At 38.5% G+C, this 13,344-nt stretch overlaps 2 protein-coding genes across 3 annotated transcripts; one reads left to right on the top strand and one right to left on the bottom strand.

The window, feature by feature from the left end:
- The first annotated feature begins 2,150 nt into the window (after nucleotides 1–2,150).
- On the top strand, nucleotides 2,151–5,618 carry LOC149397631 (transmembrane 9 superfamily member 8-like). Its single transcript, XM_089615126.1, has 7 exons — nucleotides 2,151–2,442; nucleotides 3,032–3,196; nucleotides 3,294–3,403; nucleotides 3,502–3,610; nucleotides 3,707–3,819; nucleotides 3,937–4,090; nucleotides 4,178–5,618. The coding sequence occupies exons 1-7, from the start codon at nucleotides 2,332–2,334 to the stop codon at nucleotides 5,333–5,335; spliced, it is 1,920 nt and encodes a 639-aa protein (XP_089471252.1). The 5' UTR covers nucleotides 2,151–2,331; the 3' UTR covers nucleotides 5,336–5,618.
- Nucleotides 5,619–5,807: 189 nt separating this feature from the next.
- On the bottom strand, nucleotides 5,808–13,067 carry CNGC5 (cyclic nucleotide gated channel 5). 2 transcript variants are annotated; one of them, XM_089615125.1, is made up of 9 exons: nucleotides 12,895–13,067; nucleotides 12,354–12,409; nucleotides 11,730–11,816; nucleotides 10,433–11,018; nucleotides 9,827–10,039; nucleotides 8,913–9,217; nucleotides 8,526–8,637; nucleotides 7,484–7,720; nucleotides 5,808–6,780 (listed from the first exon to the last, which is right to left on the bottom strand). In XM_089615125.1, the coding sequence occupies exons 3-9, from the start codon at nucleotides 11,786–11,788 to the stop codon at nucleotides 6,088–6,090; spliced, it is 2,205 nt and encodes a 734-aa protein (XP_089471251.1). In that variant the 5' UTR covers nucleotides 11,789–11,816; nucleotides 12,354–12,409; nucleotides 12,895–13,067; the 3' UTR covers nucleotides 5,808–6,087. The 2 variants fall into 2 exon arrangements, with proteins under 2 accessions (XP_089471251.1, XP_089471249.1); XM_089615123.1 differs by lacking the exon at nucleotides 12,354–12,409 and having other exon boundaries at nucleotides 12,895–13,062.
- Nucleotides 13,068–13,344: the final 277 nt, after the last annotated feature.

Below are 13,344 nucleotides of genomic sequence, written 5' to 3'. Positions count from 1 at the left end.
TCGAGTGATTATTGTGATAGAAACTTTCGTGGTTGCTCGAGTTCCCGAGGGAAGAAGAGAGACGTGTTGCGAGGGGAGACGAACGCTTCAACCTTCCGAAGGCTCATCAACGTTCAAGCTTCTCAAAGGTTAGTAAATTATTTAATGCTCATAATAGTTTTTATTTACATGTACTTGCTCTTTGTCTAGGTTAGTAAAATCATTTTACTCGTTTTAAAGAAAATTTTTAAATTCCGCCGCTTGCTCGAAGCATTAAACTTTTTCTTAACCCTAGATCAATTCCAACATCGATTTCTTCATCAATAATACACAGCTCTGTCGCTTCATCTCTCTCAATGTCTATCGGATATAGACATTTGGTCGTCTGCGTCTCGAGCAAAGTGAAAAATTCTTTCTCTGTTGCCCATGGTCTCAACATCTGAAGAACGCCCAACTACAAAATATTATTAAATTTAGTGACATAATGACAACGTTTTCAAAGTTAGTGACATAAATTTTATTAAAGTTAAAAGAAGTTACCCTTTTTTTATTCAACACGGTCTCGATGTATTTGCCCATAGTGACAATGTTGTTCGACCGTGAATGCATGGGCACTCGAATACCATGGTTTGAACCGAATCTCATCCCGATCTATGGGATAGCCTCGTATGCCTAGTAATGAAGGGTATGCAAATTACCCGCCAACGTGTACTTGAACTCTTTTTGAACCATATCTAGCTTTTCCTTCAATTTCTTCAGCAACGCCTCGTGATAGTGCTTTAAGTTGACTAAGAGGCTGAAATATGTCTTAGACGAACTGATATTTCCCCAAGGAATCTTGAAGAAGAACGACAGGTCTTCAATGATAAATATAAATTTTTGCCATTTTTCTTCAATCACTTTGTTGCCCGGCTCCCTAGTAGTTAGCCCAACACAAATAAATAGAGACAGAGCTTGAATGCATCGTCCAGATTATGAAAAAATGTTGAACGTCGTTACCAATACACTTAACTTGCAACCACACACTCCGTCCAGGTGCTCGGTGATCAACATGTCGCTCGTGCGCTAGTCTTGATCGTGCTTGGACAGAACGTCTAACTTAACCCACAGATAAGAGAGTATTCAAGGCGTCCGAATCTCACTCGTTTACCGCCTAATTTAAATTGTATCTCTCCACGTGTCGTTGCCTCAATCTTACGTTGAAGAAGAGTGTGTAGGAGTATCGGAGAGAAATTGAGTTTGGTCTCCATAAAAACTGCTCGAACAGAGTCCTCGATATTTGATCTTAAGATCGTCAAATCTCTTTCTTACTATCTTCAAGATACCAGTCACATCGTACGTGATACGACCCAGGAAAGGCACGTTGTAAATAAACTTCAAATTTTCCTAAAAAACAAAAAAAAAAAAACAAAATCATCATAATTGAAACTTATCGTATACTATCGTACATCATCGTACAATATTGTATGGAATCATATGGCATCATACAACATCGTACGATCAAAAAATTTAAAAAAATTGAAAGGCATCGTATGACATCGTATCGTATCGAGCGGCAGCGTACGACATCGTATCGTATCGAACGGTATCGTACGTTTCATTAAGTTCATCATATCATAACATATTTCATTCCCAATTTCAAACCCTAACTTTCTAAATCTGACCCAAATCAGCCCAAATTAACATAAATCTTGTAAATACTAACTCCTAATACCTATTCTAATTATATCCAATGAGATTTAACAAGAAATTCGTTGAAAAATTCATCTTTTTCATCGTTTTGAGAGCTCGGGATTTTTGGCCTCCACCACCACCGGAATTCGAAGATTGTCTATCGTAGGTCATCATATCACGTCGTACACCGTCATACACCATCGTACAATATCGTATGGAATCGTACGATAAATATTTTTGGGTTGAGAGAGAGAGAGAGAAAGAGAAATCGTGGGTTGAGAGAGAGAGAAATCGAGTGAAAGAGAGCAAATGTGAGTTAGAGACCAAAATTTTCAAATATTGGTTAGAGGGGTATTTTTGTCCAAAAATTTATATTTGGATATTTTTAAAAAATGAGATACTCTTGAGTCTTGATATTTAATTAATTTTTATGTCCAAAATTTTTCTTTTAATCCTTGTACTGTACTGTACTATAGAATCCGGTTTTTTTTTCTTTCCTCCTTTCACATCCACGACTCTCTCTCCTTCTCGTTGTTCTCGTTCTTTTCCGAAAAGAAAAAAAAAATCTCTCTCAGTGACTCGACAAAAGGAACTCGCATTTTTCAACATTTTCCCAAACAAAAACAGAGAGAGAGAGAGAGAAAGAGAGTTTCATTCTTTGAAGAAGAAGAAGAAGCCATGGCGAGGCGAGTTCTCGCTCCTCCGCTATGGATCTGTGTCAGTCTCACTCTGTTCTTCCACGCTCGCTCGTTCTATCTCCCAGGTGTCGCTCCTCAGGATTTTCACAAGGTTTGTTTCTCAACATCCCTGTATATATATATATTCAAATGTAGCATGTATAATATAATGTATGTGTATGTAATGATGTGTGCGTTTAAATGTACGTCTGAGTTCCTTTGGCTTAGTGTTAGATCTTGGGACATCACTACGCGTTCCTCAATGTGGCATTCAGATCCGAGTTTTTTTTTTTTTCGTGTTTGTGTATGCCGAATGAAATGTCGGTGGTTTATGGTGATGACTTTTTTATTTGTTTTTTTTAACTTTTGTTTCTCTGGTTACTGCGATCTATAAATTTCCATGACTTAAGAATTCTGTGAATCTTTGCTTCTTTTCATTGTCCCTTCGTCTGTGAAATGATTGACTTGTATGGACGTTGTCACTAGACGCGCAGAAATGTAATTTGTCAGGGTATAATTTTTGTATAATGTGCTGAATTTGAGAACTTTAGGTGTTTTATTGCTGTTTGTTTTTAGAATTTTGTTCTCAAAATAAGTAGATCGAATGTGGTTCTTTTTCTTTTTGTGGGTGTAATACCCTGATTTACTTAGTGATTATTGTTCAAGCAGTGCTAATATGTATTTTTCTTGATCAATTGCAGGGAGATCCATTAAAGGTGAAAGTTAACAAGCTGACATCTACGAGGACACAGCTTCCTTATTCTTACTACTCACTCCCATACTGTCGTCCAAGTAAGATTGTCGACAGTGCTGAGAATCTTGGGGAAGTCCTTCGCGGTGATCGCATTGAAAATTCTCCTTATGAGGTCCGTTAGACTTTGAAGATAAAAAATTTCTGGGTTTCATATGTGTATACTGTATTGCTACTTGGTCGAAACTGAGAGAATACGATGTTTATTGCAGTTTAAAATGAGAGAGCCCCAGATGTGCAACATTCTTTGTCGTCAAATTCTGGATGCGAAAACTTCCAAGGAGTTTAAAGAAAAGATAGATGATGAGTACCGTGTGAACATGTGAGGCTTCAAACTTAATTTTTTACATGTTCCCACAATCTACGCCTCAAATGGGAACCTGGCACTTTTTTCCTGATGATCATTTTTGTATTAATCAGGATTCTAGATAATCTTCCGCTCGTTGTCCCGCTCCGAAGGACAGATATGGAATCTTCGTTGGTGTATCAACATGGGTTTCATGTTGGTCTCAAGGGACTGTATACTGGGGTAAGTGGTTGCTGAGATCTAGTTAATTGGTACTATACTTCCTCTTGAATTGCCGCCAGTAAATTTCGATTTCCACTCTACAAAATTTGTTTACAGTTCAAGGAGGAAAAGCACTTTATCAACAATCACTTGGCATTTACAGTCAAGTACCACAAGGATGAAATTACAGAGGCTGCAAGGATTGTAGGATTTGAGGTCCAGGCATACAGGTAACTTGTGACATTTACTTCGTCGCATTTTTAACTTTCTCTGTATTGGCGCTTTATCTCTGTATTCTTTATACGATGGCACTAACAAATTTTTATTTTTATTATTATTACTTTTAGTGCCAAACATGCATATGAAGGAAAGTGGAACGACAAAAACACGCGTCTATTGACTTGTGATCCCCATGCTAGAAACAGAGTTACCAACTCTGAAAATCCTCAGGAGGTCGAGGATAAAAAGGAAATCATTTTTACTTACGATGTTGAATTCCTGGTTCGTTACTACGATTTTATGCTTCAGTCCATAAGAAAATAGTTTTTCAAAATCAAACCGTATCTCATTGTCTTTGTTACGATCCAGGCAAGTGAAGTTAAGTGGGCGTCTCGCTGGGATACCTATCTTCTGATGGCCGACGATCAGATCCACTGGTTCTCCATCGTTAACTCGTTGATGATCGTTCTTTTCCTCTCCGGCATGGTGGCTATGATAATGATGCGGACTTTATACCGGGATATTTCCAAGTACAACCAACTCGAGACCCAAGAAGAAGCCCAAGAAGAGACGGGATGGAAGCTTGTCCACGGCGACGCTTTTAGGCCTCCAGTGAACTCAGATCTACTTTGTGTGTATGTCGGGACGGGCGTTCAATTCTTCGGGATGATTCTCGTGACCATGATCTTCGCAGCCCTCGGATTCCTCTCTCCGTCGAACCGCGGTGGGTTAATGACTGCCATGCTTCTCCTCTGGGTGTTCATGGGCATTTTTGCCGGATATTCTTCGGCTCGTCTCTACAAAATGTTCAAGGGATCCGAGTGGAAGAAAATCACCCTGAAGACTGCATTCATGTTTCCCGCGACCGTATTCATCGTGTTCTTCATCTTGAACGCCCTCATCTGGGGAGAGAAATCGTCCGGGGCAGTCCCGTTCGGAACCATGTTTGCTCTGGTGTTCTTGTGGTTCGGAATCTCGGTCCCGCTCGTGTTCGTCGGATCGTACGTCGGCTACAACAAGCCGGCGATCGAGGACCCGGTTAAGACAAACAAGATCCCGAGGCAGATCCCGGAACAGGCGTGGTACATGAACCCGGCGTTCTCGATCCTGATTGGAGGAATTCTCCCGTTCGGTGCAGTGTTCATCGAGCTCTTCTTCATCCTCGCCTCGATCTGGCTCCACCAGTTCTACTACATCTTCGGGTTCCTGTTCATCGTGTTTGTGATCCTGATAATCACATGCGCCGAGATCACCATCGTGCTCTGCTACTTCCAGCTCTGCAGTGAGGATTACCTCTGGTGGTGGAGATCGTACCTCACTTCGGGTTCCTCAGCTCTCTACCTCTTCCTCTACGCGGCTTTCTATTTCTTCACCAAGCTCGACATCCAAAAACCCGTCTCGGGTGCTTTGTATTTTGGGTACATGCTCATCGGCTCTTACTCGTTCTTCGTGCTCACGGGCACGATCGGTTTCTATGCTTGTTTCTGGTTCACGAGGCTCATCTATTCATCTGTGAAGATTGACTGAGTCGTTTGATGTGGTCCGAAGGTAATTAGTCCACGGTGTCTCGGGAATTTTGGTAGAGAATTTGTTGGGTTCAGTTGATTGAATCTTTGAGGTTAGAGAAATTGTTTCCATTTAGCATTCTCGTCCAAATACAAGTTCTTTTGTCAGCCCTAGATCGTTATGTTATTTTATTTTATTTTTTGTTAATTTGTTCTTATTATGTGTATTGCTATCGCTTGTGTCAAGACACTTATGAGATGCTGATAAAAAGCAGTTTTTTAATAAATGAAAAAAAAAAAAAAAACGCATATTCTTTCCTCTACTTCACGTAAAATTAAATCTCGTTTTGTTCTGTTTAGCTCAGATTTCTGTTTGGCATGTTAAGTTATCAGAGAAATATTGTACCCAGAAATTCCGTTCTGTATATTTCATCTTAATCGTAGTGCATCTTATTGCTTCAAACTTTATGGATTTCTCATCCTGAAGTATCATAGAACCAAATAAAACTGTCAATAGATAAGGTTTGGCTTTCAAATTAGTTTGTACAATACAAAAAAAGAACTTTGAAGAAAGAGTTACAATCTTCAAAACCCAGAAACATATAAAGCGTGCCAAAAAAAAAAAAAAAACTTGTAACTACCAACTTAAACAACCTTTACCCGAGCATCCCCAGAATAATAACAATAATCAAGCGTGAAAGTATAATACACCTATAATACAAAATACAACAATAAATATCATAACACCCCAAGTTTCTTACAGTCAGGTAATCATCATAAATCAGCATCGTCGGCGGTGAAATCGGGCTCCGGAGGCTTCTGGAGCTTCACGAGCTCCCTTGCGCTCTTGGCGATCCGGTTCCGGTGGACCCCGCGAAGCGCGTTCGCGGCGAACTTGGACGCCAGGAACGTGGCCTTGAGGCTATAAGTCCCACCGGAGGATCCCCGGGCGGCGGTCTCTTCCTCCTCCTCTTTCCGGCGGAGCAGCTCGAGGGCCTTCCTCTTGGAGTAGCGGCGCCAGGCGGCCTGGATGAAGCAGGCGGCCCACGTACGCCACTGCTGAGAGTAGAATCGGAAAGTGTGCTGGACCTGCCGGCTGTGGAGGCGCCGGAACTGGGTGGCGACGAACTTGAGCTCGTCGGCGAATAGAGCAAAAGCCTCAACCTCGGTGAGGGCCCTTACGGTGCGGGTGGACGAGGGGAGGTTGGAGCCGGATTTTGGGTCGAGGGCCCACGTGAGGAGCTCCTCGCCGCAGAAGTCACCCTCCTTGAGGAGGCTGCGGTTGAAGAAGCCGGAGCGGCCGCCATCCGTGGTGACGCTCTCGAGGCGACCACGGATGATGAATAGCATCTCGTCGACGGGGTCCCCCTCCCGCACGATGTACGTGCTCTCCGTCAGAAGGCTTGGCTTCAGCCTCTCGCATATCGCGTCCACCAGCCTCTCGTCCATGTTCTCGAAAAGCGGCACCTGCAGATGTATCCCACACTCAATATTTCACCAACTAATTCTAATTTTCCGCTAGACGGGTACATTATATATTTTTTTTTTCAAATTTATAACTAAAAAGCCACCTAAACTAAGAGATTTGTTAAATAGTCGATCTTTTATAAATTTTTAAGTAAATAGTCATAATGGTGACGTGGCATCTTCTGGATAGTTTTATTTGCCCTTATGTTTCACGTTATTTTTTTGTTAGTTTTATAGGGGATTTACGTTGGCTTGTAAATAACATTTCATAGCCATGTATTAAAAAATTACCAAAAGTTGGCTAAATGGAAAAACTCAATATTTCATATTTCATATGGCTATATATCTACTGGACTCTTTATTTTTTACCTTGCTCAACATACTTCAAAAAATATCATTTAATCAAAGAAGTAGAATCCAAGTGTGCTTTTGAAAACGAAAATTCATTGAGAACCCATGAATTTAATGCAATTTTTTTCTTTTTATATAATTACATTTTGAGTTTGTAGAAAGTATATTTGAATTAAGAAATTTTATAATATTGGTATAGATTTTATATTTTAGGGGTGTGTGCCATCTGTAGTGTACCAAAACTGTACACATTATGGTTTTTGAATTCCCCACTTTTTATACAAATTATTTGAGAGATAAAAAAAAAAGAAAAAAAAAAGAAGAAGAAAAAGAGGGAACTCAGAGTGCATACCCTTCTAACTAAGGCAAGACAAAGGTGGCGCTTGATATCCCGCCGAAGATCCTTTGGTAAGCTCTGAACAAGACTCTCCTCGTCAACTCCACGTGTTTCCAACCACTTGTACTGGTCGTAACGCCTCACACGCTCCCTCAGTTCCTGAGGAAGCAACCGGTGATGCATCCACTGCTCCGAGTCCCGCCTCTTGATCCTCATTTCCTCCAGACGTATCGTCAGGGATTGCAGATACGTCTATCACCACAAAAAATGAATATCCGGAACTATGATCACTAGTTTGATCAACAGGTTCTGATGTATAAGAAAACACAATGTTTGGCCATACAATATGAAACAAGGGACTTTGATAACGTTTGGTCATATAATGACACCAGGATTGCAAATTTGTGTTCTTGGCATTAAAATTAAACTAAATATTAAGTTGAGACAACACTTAATCAATCATTCCTGTAGTACGTATCTCCAAAATGGCTTTGTTATCCTGTTAGATAGCTTAGACCAAAGCAGAGGTAAATTCCTGAGGATTATAAAGGTGGTAAAGGATTATGGAGCAATAGTAACGGGTTATGCTGCGGGAAGGATATAAGGAATGACAGAAGTGGCTCAATGACTTAGGAATTTTCTGTCAGGGCTCTGTCAACTGACATTCCTAACAGACCTGATAAACAAGATTCCCATGTTTTTAGATCATTTTGGAAATCAAAAGTGCAAAGGTCTAGATTCATGGGTTTATTCCCCTAGAGGATTTTTTTCCAAAACTTTTGACTCTTCATAATATTCTAGTTTCTTTCCTTTAGAAACTTTGACATGGCCAAACTCTAAAGTGTGGGTTTACTGCTAAAATACTAATTGCTTTGAAAAATCTTCTCGTGCCACCTAATGACCCTATCATGACATATTTATACTAAACGATGGTTACTATTTAATTACTAGGTAGTCCCTAATTATGAGTCTTAACAGAATGCCATCTGATATAAAACATTCAAACTACAGATATTCATAAGTTGAATTGATGAGTTTAGACAAGCCATATTCACACCTGCATATTACCGATCAGGAGCGCAAAGAGAATGAGGCCAAAAATGGCCAGTGCAATGGAGAATATGACCTCACCGGGGTATGTGCTAGTCTGTAGTCCTTGACCAAGTGTACTGAAAATAGATATCGGGTTTGTAAGAATTTAATGGCGATCAGACCCCGAAATGATAAAGCGGCAAAAAGTGGGGGTAAAAAGAGGCACATGTATTTGACTTGCTCTATGAGTGTGCCCGGAGGCCAAATGCCTCTGACGCTATGAGTAAACATAAGTGCTTGTCTATCAATTATCAGCAATATGTTTCCTCTGATATACAGGTTACAACTTTGGTTGGTGTCAGACATAAGAAACTTCCTTAAGAGTAACAACCAAAAAAAATAAAAGATTTACCTTAGATTTTGAAGACCCCACCATAAGCAGTAACAGTATTTGGAAATGAACTTCTTAGTCGAAACGATGCCAGACGACAGAGCATTTTTGTAGATTCCGTAATCAAACTGTGGATCTTCTCCAACTGCTGAGCAGTTGGCGAGGAGAACCTTGCTACCACTGTTAGACCAATCACCGTAACCTCTCAAGTTCTGATTACCGCAGTACAAAAAATTGGTATCACACCCAGTTTGATTGTTGCAGACCCTGTGCCAGCATGTATCATTGCGTTCCAAAGCTAACAAATACCAAAAAGCCCCAACTATCTGCAAGACCCATCAACAACGTTTCTTTAAATTGTGCCGTTCCACACTCGTTTAAAAAATTATTACATCACTTGCTTGTAAAGAAAACAGCAAAAGAATTAAAAGGCACGCATAAATCATAATATATCAGGTTCTATGGGCATGAAACTTAACCAAGAAGTTACGAATTTCTAATTTAATTGACTCCAACATTTCTCTCGTCTTACCTTCATAAAGTCGAAGCATTTCCACTGTAAGTAGAGTTTTATAAAAAAGGCAACTATCTCGGTTTCATACTTATATTTCTATATTTATCCTAGAATCCGCCTGATAAAAAGAATTTCCTTTATAAGAAGGAAAATGCTTAATATAAATACAATACACTCGACCGGGCCAAAAGAAATCAACTGATGTATTATATTCCATAACGCATTCTTCCAAAGAGAGAGATAGTCGAATTTTTTCCAGAATCTAAATTTTCCAAACTATTGTCTGATAATATTATATGTGCGTGTGTGTGTGTGTGTAATATATATATATATATATGTGTATATATATATATATTTTAAAAGAAACTCAGGTCTTTTATTAAATATATAAAGGGGTCAAAGTGAATGAGGATTGACTTACATGACTAGCAAGCATGTAAAGCATCAAATAGTAGGCAGCACCGGCCCAAGCAGTCTCAGCAAAGACACCGGCTGTTCTTTTCAGTTCCGAAGTTAAAGGCAAAACTCGGAGCAGCCTTGGAATGTACTGAAGCAACACGATAAAAAACAACGCTTGTTTTGTGGCCAGGACATCTGAGCCACTTGAGCTATGAAGAAATTTCCAAACAACAACCTGTTGGAATTAATGGTGTTGAGGGAGATTAAAGAGGTTAGGTCTCCGTTGTCCAGAAAACCAAAGCGCTACAATATCAGACTGATATAGGTGGGAGTGAAAATTTCACAATTACAATCATCACAACAGGAATGAGGAACTTGTGTGGAAATCCTTGATTTACGGGATTAATACTTTGATAATATCAGGAACACAATTAAATAATATCATTGATAAACTGGGTCTAACAACTTATTCATAAAACCATGACCTTCCTTACTAAATTAGGAGTACCAATTTTAAGAAAAACAATACGAAGGATAGTCCCGAAGTTGCTAAAGAAGAAGGCAGTAAGAGATGACAATCAAGGCAATTAATAGTTCAAATTTTGTTGGGATAACGTGATCCTCAAACCTGCGGTAGAGGAAGCACAGATAAAAAGTCCACAATGAAGATCCGCTTCAAGTACCGCTTAGCTATTTGTGCAGGGTCTATTACAAGTTCACCTCTTCCAAACACCCGAGAGGAAGGAGCAATATAAGCTGTTCGGAACTGGAGAGCTATGTGAATAAGATAGAAAGCATCCACGAGAGTCCGCAATGTCGTCGCTGTGATGGCTAACTTGTTATCAATGCCGAGACAGTTCGATGAATCATTGAGAACCGGAAGATAGAAGAACAAGGGATCCACAAAGACTGCCAAAATACACGAAACGACAAATAATTTGTTCCAAAGGAGAAGAAATTTATCTTGGGGATCGAATATTTTCTTGTCCGATACTTTAAGATCTTCAGGGAACACAGCACGAGAAACCCCAAATCGAAGAGATCGACCGATTGACTTTAGTCCTTCGGATCCCTTTATCATTCCTTTCTTAAAAGATGGAGATGTTTTCGTATCCCTCGCGTGGCGAGTCGCTCCCATTGTCTCTATGTTAAAACCACATGTTCTTCCTCCTGCATCAGACGGTGACGATACTCTTGAGTCCAAGTCATCCAACCTGAAAAATAAATATAGAAATAAGCAAAAAAGAAGGAAAGAAAAAATCGTTTTGCATATGTCAAATCACTTGGTGAGCATTTTTTAATTTAATTTTTTTTTATTATTGCGAGTGCTATATAAGATAATTTGCTCAACTTTGCAAGTAAATAAATGAGTAATTCTAAAAAAAACGGTATATGAAACTCATCAACTTAACCCCACAGGCTATTCTATCAGCAACAAAATTTTATCTTTGATGCAAAAAAAAAAATAAAAAAAAATAAATAAATAAAATAATCTCAAAGGACAAATCTCATTCTGTACCATTCCAAGCCAAAGAAAAATAGGGGGGAAAAATGAAGAACGAATATGTATTTTCCTCCCATCTGTTCATATAATACTTATAAACCAAAACCTACTTTATGCAAAAATCTACATTTTTCTCAATTGATCATATAGGAATACTCCACTCTTTCAAGATCATATAGGAATACTCCACTCTTTCAAATTTTGAGTGTTCGAAATAGTAAAATATATAGCCACAAAATTCATGTCTGTTTCTTGAAGCTAACACTAGCTATTAGCTTTGAATTCTACTTGAACTAAGTAACTAACTAGGAACAATTTAAATGCTAAAAAACTTAATTTCACACCAAAACTAACGGATATTTTCAGAAGCTAAACTGTGCAACCAGTACTATATCATAGTATCATAGATTAAACTAATTACCTCACAAACTTGTCTCGTTGGCCACCCAAGTACGGTGGCTTAAAATTACAGTCGAACATTTCTTTCAATCAATTACGTACATACGACCTACACAGCACAAATTATGTTAAAACTGTTTGGCATCTGTCGCTAGATTTATTGATAAACAATCAAGCTAACAGATAAGGGTTGCAACTAAATGTAAATCAAGACAACATAGATCAAAATACACGTGTTACACCCGGATTTGAAAGACTTCATGGAAAAGTATTGACATTCAGGTGCAAAATCTGTTATAATTCAGGCTATTCCATAAACTTTAATATATGCTTGACTTCTGTTTCTAACACCCATACTTTGTACATAAGGCCAAAGAGCACGAGTACAAAAAGATCTTGGGTACAAAAAATAAATAAATAAATAAAATCCAACAGCTTCACTTGTGCTTATTTTATTTTATTTTTTTTTTTTCTGCAAAAAATCCTTCTTTAACTAAGAAGACCTAGCAAAACAAATTATTTTGACAAAGCACTGTAGATTCTGGTACAATAACATCTTAATTCAAGTGATCAAAAGCAGTTTTTTCTCTTCTATGGATAACCAAATCTCTTTAATATGCAGTGCCAAAATCCCAATTTCCAAAACCTGTAAATACTTGCTCTCAAGCCAATGTTCGTCATCAACATCCTGAGGTCATACACCTACAGTAATCATGTATAACCCCTCAAATACCTTTTTTATTTACTTTCGAACCCAAATATGCTTCCATGGATGCTTTCTCAAGGAAATAGTAGAATGTGTCCGAAACAGTCCAGGTCAATATCTTTCAATTTCCAGATTTGCTTTCTTTCTTTTACTCATTTCCCTAAAATCGGATCTTAACAAAAACAAAAACGAACCCTATAGATGAATTCATTCCGATGTGCTAAACAATCGCTACAAAACCGTCGTTCCTTGACCGTTAGTCTACATATTAGGAATTCGTAAAGGCGGAACAGAAACATGGCTAATATGAGCAAAAATGTCAAAATTCGATGCCCTATAATCTCTCTATCTTTCTCTGTTCCGAAATAATTGTGAGAGACTGATAAAAAAATCCCTTTCTTACTTGTGAGTAATTCCGTATTAGTCGTTGTACTTGATGAAATCGGACTCTGAAATATATAAAAATAAAATAAAAACTTACAGTTAGTCCATCTGAGTCAGTTCATGAAGCGAGATTCGGGAGAGAGATTGTTGCAGAGCGATTCGGAAGTGTCAGAGACCACCACGACTATGTCTACGCGATGGAATTGAAGAAAGCTTTGGTACGACAGAGACATGAGAGAGAACGAGAGAGCATTAAATATATACAGATGTATACAGTAGACACGTATATTATTTTATATTATATATATATATGAATAAATGACATTTTTAACCCTTCACTACGATAGCCGGTGAATCTAAAAAAAACTTCCGTTTTGATCCTTTATGATCAATGTATTTTCATGATCCTTCTGTTACCATTGTTGTCAAAAGTGGTGGAAAATTCCCACGTGGAGAACAAACAAAAGCAATTATCATAATACCCTTAACAATTATATTTCTTAATTATTGTAGAAAAAATAATAAATAAATAAATCCTCTCTCTCTA

This window comes from Urtica dioica, chromosome 5, assembly GCF_054948205.1.
Source record: "Urtica dioica subsp. dioica isolate 48M chromosome 5, U.dioica_male_clone48M_v1_H2, whole genome shotgun sequence".
Classification (NCBI taxonomy): domain Eukaryota; kingdom Viridiplantae; phylum Streptophyta; class Magnoliopsida; order Rosales; family Urticaceae; genus Urtica; species Urtica dioica.
This window is presented reverse-complemented; position numbering and strand designations above follow the sequence as displayed.